General features: G+C 40.1%; 1 protein-coding gene across 2 annotated transcripts in view; it reads left to right on the plus strand.

Annotated features, from left to right (window-relative positions):
• DOCK11 (dedicator of cytokinesis 11) overlaps positions 1-16215 on the plus strand; it is a 133978-nt gene extending 117763 nt beyond the window's left edge. For both annotated transcript variants that reach the window (XM_072125635.1, XM_072125636.1), the window contains 6 exons: positions 5253-5399; positions 5567-5777; positions 6510-6700; positions 7576-7676; positions 11039-11177; positions 14825-16215. In XM_072125635.1, coding sequence (XP_071981736.1) covers positions 5253-5399; positions 5567-5777; positions 6510-6700; positions 7576-7676; positions 11039-11177; positions 14825-14908 — 873 coding nt within the window. In that variant the 3' untranslated portion in view covers positions 14909-16215. The remainder of the gene's footprint in view (positions 1-5252; positions 5400-5566; positions 5778-6509; positions 6701-7575; positions 7677-11038; positions 11178-14824) is intronic.
• Positions 16216-16318: the final 103 nt, after the last annotated feature.

The raw sequence follows: 16318 nt of genomic DNA on the forward strand, positions 1-16318 counted from the left end.
CTGGGTGCAAAAACCAATTCAATAAAATAAAAATAATGTTATTATTGTTAACACATTGCTGAAAATTTCTGGTCTCTGTCGCTGTCTGAATCATTACAGAATGTCCACTGTATATATTATATAGTTATTCCATGCTGTGCCCTGGCTATACATAACTTCCTCCCACCTTCTGCATTACAGATGGGCAAAGCTTTGGGCAGTTATGGGAGTCGTGAGCTGGCTACACAAATTGTGGCTCGCCCATGGCCACCATAGAGCGATGTATGGGCACCGCGCGGTGAGCTCACTGTGTCTGTCCGTACTGTAACTGCCGAGCTCCTCTCCGATCTCTGCCCAGCACACGGTCGTGTGAATGAGGCCTTAAACTGGGTCTTTCCTTATGCTCTTTGGCAGTACTAGTGATGCATGTTTACTCATCATCTCAGTTACGGCTTCTGTGGAAACAAGTTATGATGACAAGAATACCTTCCATGAGAATCCGGCCACCTATACAAAGTTTGCAACAATTATTTCCTGCTCAGTGTTTGTGAGGAATTTTGTGTTAATCTATGTACTGAGCTGTATATTAATTTGATTAGGATAGAATTACAGCATCTTTACAAAAGGTTATAGAGGACATGTCAGCGCTCTGGGCAGGTCTGCTTATCTGAAGAGTATTGCACACACTGGCAAACAAAGGATAAAAGAACAGGAAAAAACACTCAGCAAGCACTCAAACACCTGAAACTTCTGCAGTGTGTTCCCTAAGCAGAAGCCTGGCAATAACGAATGCCTTAGGAGATAGAAAAAAGAAGGAGATCTTAATTGACCTTCAAATAGATGTTCTCTGTTTTATAAGAAGAAACCTGACTGTAAAGTGAACCTGTCACCAGGAATGTCATTTAAGCTGTCACAGGTTCCAATAGCCTATGCTTTGCTGATTTTTAAAAATTTTAATAGTATATTTCACATTAACAGTCTCCCTGGCAGCAACATATAGTAATTCCCAGGGGAGAGAGCTGATGCAGCCTGTGGGTGCCTTTGTCAGTCTTCCCTTCTCACTTCCTGTCATGTGTTTGAGCTGGCAGGGAAGGGAGGGGGAAGAATGCATGAGGAGACTGAGACACAGGCACACACAGGCTGCAGCTTCCCCTCCCCATGGACTACCCACATGCTGCTGGCAGGGAGCTAGGTAGTGTGAATAAAACTTATATAAAGTATTTATATTTTATTTGAATATTTTTATAAAGTGTTTTTTACAAGAATGCTGATGTGCCAGTAGATAACAAAAGCAAGGTCATACCCTGATATACATTACCAACAGGTAAGTTTGGGACATCTACCATCTGTAAATCTTTTGGTAGATGTCCTGTAAGTGGACATAAGGATATCAAGGAGATCCTGTTAGTTATGTGAGTTTCAAGTAAAAGGTTTAGATAGTAGCAGTAGGACTGTAAAAAATGGATTAATTCTCCAGGATCGTTGCTGGACTTGGAGAACCACATGTGTGACCTCACACTGCTGTTTTCTTAGCAGGTAAGTTTGGGACATCTACCATCAGTAAATCTGATGGTAGATGTCCTGTTAGTGGACCTAAGGATATCAAGGAGATCCTGTTAATTATTTGAGATTCAGGTAAAAGGTTTTGATAGTAGCAGCAGGACTGTGAAAAATGGATTAATACTCCAGGATCGTTACTGGACTTGGAGCACCACAGATGTGACCTCAAACTGTGGTTTTCTTAGCTTTCTGCATTAAGATGTTCTCAAACTCCCTTCTCCTCTGAGTGCTGCTCTAGTATTTAAAGGACATCTACCTCTGGCAGGATCTGCTCTTCTTTTAGCTTCCCATGCCCCTTTTTTTTCTTACAAAAAAGGCTTTTAAAACTATGAAAATGAGCCTTAGGATCTCCAGGCTCCATAGATGTTAATGGATTCAGATACCTTATCTCCATTTTGCTACATTATGGGACTAGGTATATAACCTTCCACCTTCTAAATTGTAGAACTACTCCAAAATACAAAAATACAACCCAAAATGCAGGAGTTACACCTTTCTTTATATAAAAATACAAATTCATCAACTTTATTAGATATATGAAAAAGCAGATACAATTAATGCAATCAGAGAACCCAATACTATGGTCCGACTGGGTCAAGTCACATATGCAACATATAGGGTATATCTACCAGCTATAAGTGGTCTTTCAAAATAAATATCTCACATCAAAAATGATATCACAATTCATAGTGACCAATATACTTGAAAGCAACGGATGTGTCTTACCCATGTTAGTGCAATGTGGTCGCCCACGGATTCCCCAACACACGTTTCGCCCACGCTTCCTCATAGATGTTAATGCAGCCTGGAGCCCCTCAGGCTTATTTGCATAATTTTAAAGGCTTTTTTTCTTAAACTCAAGGACACAGGAAACTGAAAGATCAGATCCTACACCAGTGTGCTTGGTTTACAATCCGCGATCCTGGAGATAGTTGTTCTTTAACCAGAACCCTGCCAAAACTTTGTATGGTCAGAACTGCTGACAGATTCCCTTTAAATTAACTTAATGTATAAACTGTATCCACTGCAGAAAATAAATGCCAATCACAACAAGCAGTGATCGAACTGTTCTCCATCTGTAATCAGCTTTTTGGACTATAACCTGATGTTATTACTTTCCATATCACATTAGAGGGTGACAAGGAAACCACCTGTTATATAAATTGCATTGCAGTTAACTCAATTTTATAACCATTTGCCCTCTACATCTGCCACCATAGATAAGATTTGCCCTACTTGCTCTATGATGACAGATGTGGTCAGATTATTCAATTTCCAATATGTTATCTTTATAAACTTCCATATTTTGTAGACTGACTCACCCTAGGTGATGCAAATGTTCTGTATTAGCCAGGTCTTGCAGCAGATCATGGTATATATTGATAGGTCTGATTTGCATAGATCCATTAGGCAAAGAGAATAGTCACTTATCTAAGATCATAATCCCTTTGTTTTGAATCTTGATGTCTTCTCACTGTTTTTTTTTGTTTTATGTTACATAAACGTATTAACGTTACTTCCTCTATTTGCAACAAAGACCTTGTGACACTATGTTTGTTTTTTGATGTCCTGATAATATTGCGGTTTAGTAGTGTACGTGACGTGTCCCGTGTAAATAATACAATTTTTTCCATAAGCAATGTGATATGAAAAAAAACACTTTGACCCTTTTGGGACTGGTGCAGAATATAATGTTTTGTTTTTGTAGCATTGGCTGTAAAAATTTCCAATATGCATTTTAGTTCTGTTTCTGAACTAAAACTATTTTTATTACAGTTTTACTAATAAATACTTAAGGTGAAAATATTGAACTTTTTTTTAATAAATGTCAAACACACCTTCTTTCTCTGCACTTATCAATATTTCTAAACAAACTTCCCATCCATACTCTTGTACACAGAGAGCAAACTGATAAGGAGAAGTTACTAAAGACTAAACTCCTAACAGACCGGGCCAGTGTTTTTCTTGAAAGGCTTATTTCTCTTACATTAATGAATAATTAAAGGGAATCTACCATCAAAATCAATCATGGATAAATCAGGAACATATTTATAGATGCAGGCACTGTGACTGTGGTAATCTTCTTATATTTGTTATCCATGGCCTGCTTCCTTCTAAAATCAACTTATAAAATTATGCTAATGATCCAGAATGACTTTACCAGAGCCCCACCATGCTCTGGCTTCACCAACTGTGAAACCGTCTCACCATCTCCCCAGCTCCATTAGCACTTCCTAATATCACACTGCAGATAAGGAAGTTTCAGCCCACAGTGGGAGGGGGAAGTACTCCTTGCACACTGTAGCATCCTGTGAATCTACTACTTTGGAAACACCTCCCAGAGCCTTTCCGACTCATTAGCATAATTTAAAAAGTTGATTTTAGAAGGATGCCATAGATAACAAATATAAGAAGATTAGCATAGCCACGATGCCTAGATCTATAAGTAAGTGTCCCTGGTTCATCAAGCTTAGTAGTGATGGTAAAGGGGTTTATCCATGAAAGAAAGTTCTCAAATTTAATTCCCTTGCAATTTTTACACAATAAAGATCATTTTTAACCCTTTACTTTACAATTTTACAAATTTTTATTGCTGTTTTGGCTCCTATCACTCAGCGATGGTCAGTGTAAAATTACAGAGTGTGGGCGGAGACTCTCTAACCAGACACTTCTTGATTACTCTGTGCTATGAGATGCTGTGTGCTAAATATGTGCTAAGGTTATCAGGGTACAAGGTTTATCTACACTTTCATTTAGCTTCTGAACATTCTACTAGCATCTGGCATATAGAAATAGAGACGAGACAAATCAGAGATGAGAGATGATCATTTCCATGAGATGGATATAAATGACACTCTCAGCTTCTAACTCACCTGTAACACACACAGAGTCAGCTCTGCTATATGTCTCCCTCCCAAATAAAGACCTTATCTGTCTGTAGCCCCTGCTTGCTGGCAGGAAATACCTGTGTCTGAGCTGCATCTGTAATGCAGGAGGGAGTGGCAGGAGACAGAGAACACTGCAGCCATGCAGACAGAAGAAGCTAATTTTAATAAGCGAATAACAGGGAATTAGAGAAAGTGTTGATGTCTTCATGGAAATACCCCTTTAAGTGCTTAGAAATTTTGATATCTTCTCCTTATCTGTCTGCTCCCTGTGTACAGTTGCACAGATGCACTACTCACTGCAGGGGAAGAGGAGCAGGAAAAAAAAAACTTTTTATTTAATAAAGTTTTTGCAAAGTTTACCACACATTTCTTTTTCACGTTATCTCTAACATTAAAGTCAAACATCCTAATGTATACTGAATAGCTTATAAGGCACAGTTCACACCTAAGTTACTTCATCACTGTTTTTAATAATTGTTTAGTTTATTTTAATTGGCCAGTTTACTTTGTTATCTTCTGCCACTAGAAAGATAATAACGGATCCCTTAAAATGTCAATTTTAATGGACTCTCAATGGCCTCTATCAGTGACCGCTTACACCAGTTCTGTTATTTAATATGGAAAGACTAGTGCTGCATGGTCCATTCAATTTTCCACTTAAACATCTGAAGCATTAACAGATGTGGTGCCAGCGGACACTAATGGACCGTTGAGATCAAGGACATGTTAACAGATTCATTAAACTTCCCTTATTAGTGTCATAGTGACAGGAGAACATGGGTGTGAACTGGGCCTAAAACTAACTAGGATCTCCTTTTTCAACAGGGTTTCTTTGAAGAAGAAGATGGCAAGGAATATATTTACAAAGAGCCAAAGCTAACGGGACTCTCAGAGATATCTTTACGACTATTAAATCTATATGGTGACAAATTTGGCCCAGATAATGTAAAAATGATCCAGGATTCTAACAAGGTACGCTGAGCATGAGTATTCTTCATTTGTAAGTGTTTGCTTTTAAGATCCAGTGCTGCGGCTCAGGTCCTCTCCTTTATGTCTGTTCACCAGTCTGCAGCGATGACTTCACATAGATAACATATGAATTCTGAAGCTAAATATCCACTTCAATTTTGTTTTGATAGGTCAATGTAAAAGATCTTGATGTAAAGTTGGCTCACATTCAGATAACATATGTCAAGCCTTATTTAGAAGAGCAGGAGCTTTCTGATAGGAAGACAGATTTTGAGAAGAATCACAACATTAGCCGATTTGTCTTCGAAACTCCATACACGCTGTCAGGAAAAAAGCATGGAAGCGTTGAAGAACAGTGTAAGAAGAGAACCATATTGACAAGTAAGTTATCTACATATCCTGCACTGGAACCTCAAAAGGATGACTAGAATGGAAGGACTCCCAGAATTACTAGTTGGGACCTACCATTTTAGACAACTTTTCAAACAATTGGTTCATTGCATGCTAATATTGAGTGGACCCAGGGGTGATCGGCTTTGGCCAAAAGTTCGTGTCTGTGTACCCGGACCTGTGATCAGTCCTGCCAACGCAGGTGGTATCCCTTACATATCACATGCAAAAATGCCAGCAGCCTCAATGACATCATGGGAAGTGACAAGATCCTTAGAAAAATGGCGGCACGTATGCGCTGCCGGCAAATAGAGGCCGCTGGCAGTGTTGCCCGCTTTATGTAAGTAGTAACACCCTGGCACTGATTGCAGGTTTTACCGATAAGCATTGAGCTGAACTCGATAACAATTTTTTTGTGTTCGTGTCGGGGACTTGCAATATTCGGCACTGACTCAAATATTGCAGTTCAGGTCTGCTCATCACTACCTCCTTAATCTCATACGCTTTGATATTGGGTTACAAAGTTGTGCCAAGTTAATAGGAACAGCACTGTTACCAAAAAGGGCCCTATATTTTCTCAAGAGTAACAGAAACGATTTGGGAGTAGGTCACCCGACTCCTCTGTCTTGTGTACTTAGACCCATGCAGGTTTTGCTAATGAGATGGACAAATGCTTTAGGGAATTTTTTCTAATTTTCTCCATGCTTTTATAAAACTTTCCAGCATCAAACTCTTTTCCATATGTAAAGAAAAGAATACCCGTAATCTATGAGCACCAGGTGGACCTTAAGCCCATTGACGTAGCTATCGATGAGATCAAAGACAAAACCGCAGACTTACAGAAGATCTGTTCATCTCCAGAGGTCGACATGATCCAGTTACAGCTAAAACTCCAAGGCTGTGTCTCTGTACAGGTATAAAAGCTGAGGGCTTTGGACTCTTTTGGTTCTTTCTTAAAAAAAAGTCTTTGCGAAAATGTCTTTGTGATTTGGTTCCCTCATAAAAAGCCACCACCGACAATTGTAGCTGTAAGCAATGATTCTGTCCATGGTGCTGAAAGAGGTGATGGGGGAGGATGTGCCTCCTGAACAATACATGTCATTAATAGACAACCAACATCAATGTTAACAGCAACGACAAAGATAAATCCATATGGAGATGATTGAAGTGTTAAAAAATTATGCCAAATATCTAATAAAAATTGTAATCAGACATTTTTTAGGATTAGTTCAGTGAGTAATTATCAGTAAGAACTTTTTTTTGCTCTTTCTAGTGGAACATGCACTGGAAATGTATTGTTGGGTAAAGGCAGTTATAAGGGATGCTCTTGAGATGTATATTTATCAGGAATGTAATATTATAATATAGCCAAAATAAGAGCAGAAGAATGGCCGTCCTCCCACAGCTATTGCATACCTACCCCACTCCTGGAGACATCAAGGAACACCCCAAAAACATTCATTTTTGGATAGGGTTTCTATAAATTCTGCACATTTGCAGGTTGCTTTACAGTATTGACCCAGCAGAATTGGAACAGCTTACAAATATTCTATTGTATTAGTTCAGGAGCCCTAGACTAGCCTGACTAATTCTGGTAAATAGCCCACTGCCAATATGGATGAGCCCAGAATCTGCACTTACCTCTCTCTATGTGGCCAACCCTGCTTCTATGAAGAGGTATAGTAAAATATACTGGCTAGCATCTAATAGATTGTATCAGTATAATGCTTATTTTTTCTCTATGTGTTCATATAATAGTAATGTATTGTTTTGTGCAAATATGTTATAGGTGAACGCAGGTCCATTAGCCTATGCCAGAGCTTTCCTAGATGACAGCCGGAACAGCAAATATACTAGCAAAAAGATTAAGGAACTTAAAGACCTCTTTAAGTAAGTTGATAAATACAGTGTTTTAAATATGGTTCTCTGAGAGAGTTAGTGTTTCTAACCTTATAGTAGGACATTACTAGCTTTGGAGGCTCCTCTTATACCTTTTAACGACTGCCATACGGCCATATAGGTCTTAAAGGACATCTACCACCAGATTAAAGGTGGTACAGTTCCTAATTAGACTGCTCTTCCATCTAAGGGATGGGGGGACTGTTTTGTATAAGTTTTCTGGCATCTTTATTAAAGAAATATTAACCTTGTAAAACTGACAAAGGTGCTCAGGCTGACGGCAGCCAAGTGCCTCTCGGCTTCCTTGGCTTTTAATTTATGCACGCCCCCGCTGCAAGCCTACAACTGCCTAATCTTCTGGACCGTGGCACCAAGGAACACATAATCTGAGGTATAGTCTGTTAAAGAACCAGAAATATCCACTGTTAACATTGCAGTAAAAATGTTATTTTTATATAGAGCTCCATATTCTTGACTGAAACATTCACAGTGGATAGCTAAAGATAAATGGCACCTAGAAACACAACCCTGATGCAATAGTTAAGACGAGATTCACCTCTTTAATCAGACACCAGAACTGTGTTTCTAGGTGCGTAATTTGAGAAGATGTAGCCATATTGTCATACCCCTCCCGGCTGTCAAATGAAGGCAGACTGAAGAAGCTGCAGGGAGGTGGGGCTGAAGTACATGCACACTCTGCATTGATAGCTGAACCTGGGGAGGGGTGATGGATTACATTGGTACATCCGACCTGATATTGATTCCATATCATGGAAATGACAGAAGTTCCCTAAATAGTCCCCCCCCCCCCCCCCCCCAAAAAAAAAAAATTATATATATACACTCACCGGCCACTTTATTAGGTACACCATGCTAGTAACGGGTTGGACCCCCTTTTGCCTTCAGAACTGCCTCAATTCTTCGTGGCATAGATTCAACAAGGTGCTGGAAGCATTCCTCAGAGATTTTGGTCCATATTGACATGATGGCATCACACAGTTGCCACAGATTTGTCGGCTGCACATCCATGATGCTAATCTCCCGTTCCACCACATCCCAAAGATGCTCTATTGGATTGAGATCTGGTGACTGTGGAGGCCATTTGAGTACAGTGAACTCATTGTCATGTTCAAGAAACCAGTCTGAGATGATTCCAGCTTTATGACATGGCGCATTATCCTGCTGAAAGTAGCCATCAGATGTTGGGTACATTGTGGTCATAAAGGGATGGACATGGTCAGCAACAATACTCAGGTAGGCTGTGGCGTTGCAACGATGCTCAATTGGTACCAAGGGGCCCAAAGAGTGCCAAGAAAATATTCCCCACACCATGACACCACCACCACCAGCCTGAACCGTTGATACAAGGCAGGATGGATCCATGCTTTCATGTTGTTGACGCCAAATTCTGACCCTACCATCCGAATGTTGCAGCAGAAATCGAGACTCATCAGACCAAGCAACGTTTTTCCAATCTTCTACTGTCCAATTTCGATGAGCTTGTGCAAATTGTAGCCTCAGTTTCCTGTTCTTAGCTAAAAGGAGTTGCACCCGGTGTGGTCTTCTGCTGCTGTAGCCCATCTGCCTCAAAGTTCGACGTACTGTGCGTTCAGAGATGCTCTTCTGCCTACCTTGGTTGTAACGGGTGGCGATTTGAGTCACTGTTGCCTTTCTATCAGCTCGAACCAGTCTGCCCATTCTCCTCTGACCTCTGGCATCAACAAGGCATTTCCGCCCACAGAACTGCCGCTCACTGGATGTTTTTTCTTTTTCGGACCATTCTCTGTAATCCCTAGAGATGGTTGTGCGTGAAAATCCCAGTAGATCAGCAGTTTCTGAAATACTCAGACCAGCCCTTCTGGCACCAACAACCATGCCACGTTCAAAGGCACTCAAATCACCTTTCTTCCCCATACTGATGCTCGGTTTGAACTGCAGGAGATTGTCTTGACCATGTCTACATGCCTAAATGCACTGAGTTGCCGCCATGTGATTGGCTGATTAGAAATTAAGTGTTAACGAGCAGTTGGACAGGTGTACCTAATGAAGTGGCCGGTGAGTGTATATATACAGTATATGGTAATGACTGATCCACAATCCATGGAACCAGTGTGTATATCCTGGTATCTGTACTGTACAACATGTGTGACAAAGAACAAACCAGAGTGACTCATTAAGTTATCATTAATGTTTCACTTTACTTTTAATCACCCCTCATTTACTGTGTCTCTATGCTACACTGTCTAGAGATTACACTGCTCACAGGTCAAACATGAGGTTACCCGTCTGTTTACTGTACTTGAATACTTTGCTCTTTTCCAGTAATGATTTACTAATGCAGGAAGAAATCTATTTCATATTCATAAGGGTTAATCACCATGAAATGAATTTTATTGAGGAATCCTAATAATATGCATGTAATAGTATATAACAAGGGAAAATGAATTCCTAATACTGTTACAACACTATGGGGGTCATTTATCTTACAACTGTCTCCTTTTTTCTCTTATTATTGCACAATTGATATATTTGCGCCTAAATTTGCGACTTTTCTATTCACCTAACAAAATTAGTCGTGCAAAAATTTTTCAGTGTTGTGCCATCTTTAAAATCCAGATGTAAACATATGAAAAAGTCACCATTTTGGATGCAAATCAAGGTTAAAAATTTGCTAAGAAACTCCGGTCCTGACCATGCATAGGAAAAACTTTAGAATAAGTTGCAGTAGAGTTTAAGACTTTTGTGCAACTTTTTTTTTTAAAAAAAAGTCGAAAAAAATCCCACAGACTTGATATATTAACCTCTTAGATAAATCAAACAAATCTAAAACCTGGAAAAAAAAACTAGAAAAGACAAACACAAATGTCCTGACTAAAGATAAATGACCCCCTATGTATTTTGGTCTCACTGAGGTTTACATCACTGTATAGAGGCCACTGGCTCTTTATTATTATAAAGTTATACAATATGTAATTGGATACATGCGGAGGGTTACAGTTGGGTCCCATACACCTCTATGAGTGCTGAGCTTAACAGAACATTGGCCCATGTTTACTAAGGGCCGTGCACCAGTTTTCTGTCAGACCTTGCCTGTTCTTTTCAGTGCAGACTGCTTGCACAGGTATTTAAGAAGTGTCAGAGCCACATTTCTGGGGCACGTGACACAATTGTGGCACACCCTGCGTTGTACACAGGCAAACACACTTTTTTAGTGCAGTTTGCACTACTTCTAGTAAATGTGACCCATTGTCTTGTTCCAGTTTCATCATTGTCGACTAAGTCAACACAGACCGCACAATCTGTAGCGTTCATACAAATGTTGTAAGTTGTCCTTTGTGCTCTTTTCTATACAGACAGTTTATACAAGTGTGTGCCACAGCTTTGGACCTAAATGAACGTCTCATCAAAGAGGATCAGGTTGAATACCACGAGGGACTCAAAACAAACTTCAGGGAAATGGTGAAAGAACTTTCTGATATCATCCATGAGCAGGTACGAATGCCATAACCTCCTTATTTTTTGTAGTTAATCTGTTCTTCATCAATGACAGCAGTTGGCTGCTCCTGTCACCTAATCTATAAATTGGATACTTTAAATTGAGACATTTTTATTGGCACTGATCGCAGGGGTGTCTGCTGTACAATACACTGTACAATACAGCCTTCCTGTATGGAGAGGTTTAAGGCGACGAACCCGCTCCATACACAGTTAACAGCCCTTGTTAAAACAAAGTGTCCCTTTGTTATCAAACCACAAACTCTGTATAGTCTTTTTCTGTAGTCACATTGCCAACCACCTGTCCTCTACATTTTGCCCAACCTGCTAGGTGTATGTTAGGAGAAAACAGGAGACAGATGGAAAGGAGCGTTACTGTAGGATCAGACTTCACTGGATATGTTTGTAGTCTGTTACCAAGGAGAAACATTGATCTTGAATTAAATATGTGCAAAATTACTTCATTTCAGATATTTGTTAACTTTGAGACATTGAATTTGTATGGAAGTCGAAAATGTATATTTTATCATTATAGATCCAGACAAAAAAAATGTTTGCCCCAGTGACAATTGGAGTTTAAAATTTTTTTGCTGACCAAGGATTATCAATAAAGCTTCATTACAGACACCTTACAGATGATTATTGCAACCTGGGACTATAGTAAAGCATTCATTCAGAGAGCTTCACCAGAGGTCACAGTGGGCAGAGGGGTCCGTCTGTAACTAGGGGTCGTCTGTAAGTCGGATGTAAGTAGGGACCACCTGTATCTTGTTCAGAGTTGCACAACATGGACTCTAAACTATTACCTGGAGAAAGATTTGTAATAAAGCGTATAGCTCAAACGGAATCTTCCAAACTGGATACAAATGTTACAGCAAGAACTTAAATGTGAAGCAGAATTAGCAGCGGTTCTGTAACTTTTCACTGTAGCGTTTTAATGGAATTTACATAAATCCCTAGATCTCCTCTAGTGGCTCATTATAAGCCATTATATCACAGTCTCCTCCGTTAATGCTTGTTAATATATGAGTAGATTGCATGTGTCACACAAAGCAAAGGCAAAGCTTGTTCTGTTGATAGTTACGTCAATCAACAGAACAGAGGAAAAGTGTCTGATTGCTTTTGGTCCCTACTTCATGATGCCAGCAATCACAAAGATAGGGGGGATAAGAACAAGAAATAAAGAAAAGCCTAAAATCTCAAGGAAGACTACAGTTTTCCAACATTCGGATGGCAAAAGTCCAGAATAGTCAACATAGCTCTCCTGGAAGTCTGTTAGAAGTAAATGAGGTGCAGGAAGGCGGTGCACGCCAATGCTTCATTTATCTGCATTTTTTTTAGGGGAATCATTTCATGTGGCCCCCTGTTTCAGTGATCACTTGGTGTCAGAATGTTCAGCACTTAATCCCATGTTTAACACAGACCTGTCATTAGGAATGTCATTTTTAGATGGTGACAGATTCTAATATGTCATGCTTTTGTCAGTATTGTGAATCCTTTCAATGCTTTATATAAGTTTAATTCACATTATCTGGCTCCCTTTCAGTGTTTGGTGAGTCCTGGGGGAGATGTAGCTGCAGAGTGTGTGCCTGTGTCTCAGTCTGCTCATGCTCTACTGCACATCATCCCCTCCCCTGCCAGCTCAATGCACATGACAGGAAGTGGGGAGGTAGCTGCATGAGTTTGGAGGAGAGGGGACAGACACAGGTAACCACAGGCAACAGCTGCCCCCACCCTGGGACTCTCCACACCCTGCTGGCAAATGATTCAGAATGCTGACAAAGGCATTTTTAAAAGTGACACAGCATAGGCTATTGGAACCCGTCAGCAGCTAAAAATTATTGAATGTTTACAGTATGTTATCTCCACTTTTTTTTTTTTTTGCAATTTCCTTTACCAAATATTGATATATAACACAGCAGGGGACATGCAAATCGTGCTGTTACTATCACCACAGAAAAACTATTGTATCCAGAGAAAGAAGCGCAGCAGATCTGTTTTATATCCATGCTGGAGTAAAATAAGCAAACCTGCCCAGTGATTTAAATAGATAGCTGGTAGACAGTGTGTCTAGTTAATGCTTAATGAATTCTTGATACGTGGCAGCATAATACTCCTAGTCACAGGTCATAGGTGCAGCAGCGTGGTAATACTAGTTGAATGAGTAATACTTGCTGCATAACTGTAGTCATAACCTTCACAGATACAATTTTAAATTTATTTGACACCCACATACACACTGTAAAAATCATGCATACTTAGGTTATGGATAGCTATGTGAGTGCAGCAATAATATCCTTGGGCATGTACTCTAAGACTACTGTTACATCAATTGTATTGATAAACACAAACGGCTTCCAGAGCATATTTACGCATAACCAGTATTTAAAATAATTTTTAATAGTTCATATTATGTTGTGAACATTTTTCTCATATACTTTGTTATAATTATATCATTATATACCCCTTTTCTTAGGGGTTAAGTGTCATTATGTGTATTACAGTGTATTAAAGGAAACCTAACAGCAGGAATGTCATTTTAAGCTGGTGACAGGTTTTAATATCCTATACGATGCTGATTTTAAAAATGCCTTTGTCAGCATTCTGAATCATTTCAGTAGTTTATAAAGCTTATTTCACATTACCTGGCCTCTTGCCAGTGTGTGGTAAGTCCAGTGGGGGGCAACTGCAGCAGGTTTGTGCTGGTGTTTCCGTCTACTCATGCATTATTCCTGTACTCCACATCTTCCTTCTCCATCCCCTGCTTGCTCAATGCAAATGACAGGAAGCAGGAAGGTAGCTACATAAATGTGGAGGAAAGGAAGAATGCATGAGGAGACTAAGACACAGGCTGCTGCAGCTGCCTCCTCCCTCTCCAGGACTCACCACACACTGGCAGGGAGCCAGGTAATTTGAAATAAAGTTTTCTAAAGTAAAAATGCTTCAGAATGATAATAAATGATGCTTAACCCCTAAGGTCTGATCAGAGGTCTGAGTTTTGCGATAATTTGAGGGCCTCTAAATGCCTATGTACGAAGGCAGTAACCAGTGCTGTATTCACTTCTATAGATTATGTAGATCCATCCTGGAAGTAATGGAAATTGCTTTTTTTATCTATTTAATACTGTCTTTGGAAAACTGTGATGGTAAACTAAGTAAGAATGAATGGAGCCTTGGTTAAACCTGAGCCACATCACTCCATTCATAAGAGGCACTTGTGTGATGAGACGTTGTGGAAAAGGGACACTAGTGAATCCCTGAACCGCATGACCCCAAGTGTTGTGCTGTAATAGGATGCGCAGACAGAGAAGACGCTGTTCCCGCTCCCAATGATCGTTCTCATGAAATATATCGCGTATGTATCTCATGGTCACTGCTTTTATATTGATGGTTTATACAATGTATCCCTGAAACGAATGTGCGAAACATGTGTAATAGTGACGGTGACCTTTTACCCTCCCTGTGAGAAATTATTTTGGGTTATTAAGTTCAGTAACTGGAAAAATAATTTCTTTTTTTCTTTTTAATCTCTTTTATGCTGTCTTTGGAAAGCTCTGAAGGTAACGTTAGTGCTGAATAAGACGTTGTGGTCAGCTGTAAACATCTGGTGCCAATGTAACCACGAAGGTCTTATTTTCTTGTAGATCTATCAGGAAGATACACAATCTTCATGGGTGCAGAATTCCTTGCATGTCTTCTGTGCCATCAGCGGGACTGTAGCTGAATGAGCAGCAGCCGGAGAAGACGTCAAAGCCTCACATTCAACAATCTCAGGAACAGTCCGACATGGACCGCTCAGACAAATGTGGATTTTCTTATGAACAGGAAGAGAAATGATACAGTGTAGTAACGGCGATGGTCTTACATTGTGTTCATTTTGATTGCACTGTACTGTATTGGCTTCTTTGTACATAGAGATGGCAGCACTGGGTCAGCACAGATAATAATTTAACCATGTTGTACTTAAAGGGGTGTTCTCACCTCGGCATTCACATTTAATTTAATTCATCTGCCTTATATACAGATTTCTTAAATTGCATGGTATTTAAAAAATGTACCTGTGTGACGATAATTTTCCATAAATGTAGGTGGTCGTATCCTCCTTGGATATGACCACCTTCACTCTCTTCCAGCAGGGACCACGCTTGTGCTATTTAGGTGCCCAACCACCTGGATTTAGCAAACATTACCACAGGATGGCTGTGGGCCATCAGTATCTACCGGACATTTCATAGACAAAATCTATTAGTTTCTTTGTGCAATCACTGTAGCAGTAGTGGTCGTATCCAAGGACAACTGTCCTCCACTTCTAAGGAACCACTTGACTTTATTTATGGGAAATTATCTTCACGAATAAAATTAAATGTGAATGATCCGGTGACAACTCTCCATTAAAATCTGCAAGACTGCAGGTAGACCTAATGGGTGCCTACAATTGTCCATTCCAGCTCTTCTGCATTTATGCAATGAAATAATAACATGTATCACTAAGGATGGACTCACACTGGCGTTTTTTTATCAGTGATTTTTCATTTAATCCATTTTGGCTTATCATAGTATCATAGTTTATACGGTTGAAATAGACACATGTCTATCAAGTTCAACCAAAGAAGGGAAGGGATTTAGGGGAAACAATTCTATATAACATAACCATCAATGTTATTTAGGTGTAAAAAGGCATCTAGACCCTTCTTTAACCCCTTAACGCTCTGCGCCGTAGCTCTACGGCGCAGAGGTATAAGGGATGTATGAAGAGGGCTCACGGGCTGAGTCCTCTTCATACAGAGGTGGGGGTTTTTGCATTTTGCACAAAACCCCCACCGCTAATAACCGCGGTCGGTGCTTGCACCGATCGCGGCTATTAACCCTCTAAACGCCGCCCGCAAAGTCGCGGGCGGCGTTTAAAAGACGGCGGCGCGCGGGCGCTGCCATCTTTTTTTCGATCGCCACGCCCCCGAACGTCATCGGGGGGCGGCGATCGGTTACCATGGTAGCCTCGGGTCTTCTTTTGACACGAGGCTACATGGTTTATGCAGGTTCGTTACAATGAGCCAGTGGCTCATTGTAATGTATGACCTGCAAAAACGCCATATATTGCAATACTGTAGTATTGCAGTATATGGTAGGAGCGATCTGAC

Source organism: Engystomops pustulosus, chromosome 9 (assembly GCF_040894005.1).
Source record: "Engystomops pustulosus chromosome 9, aEngPut4.maternal, whole genome shotgun sequence".
NCBI classification, from domain to species: Eukaryota; Metazoa; Chordata; class Amphibia; order Anura; family Leptodactylidae; genus Engystomops; species Engystomops pustulosus.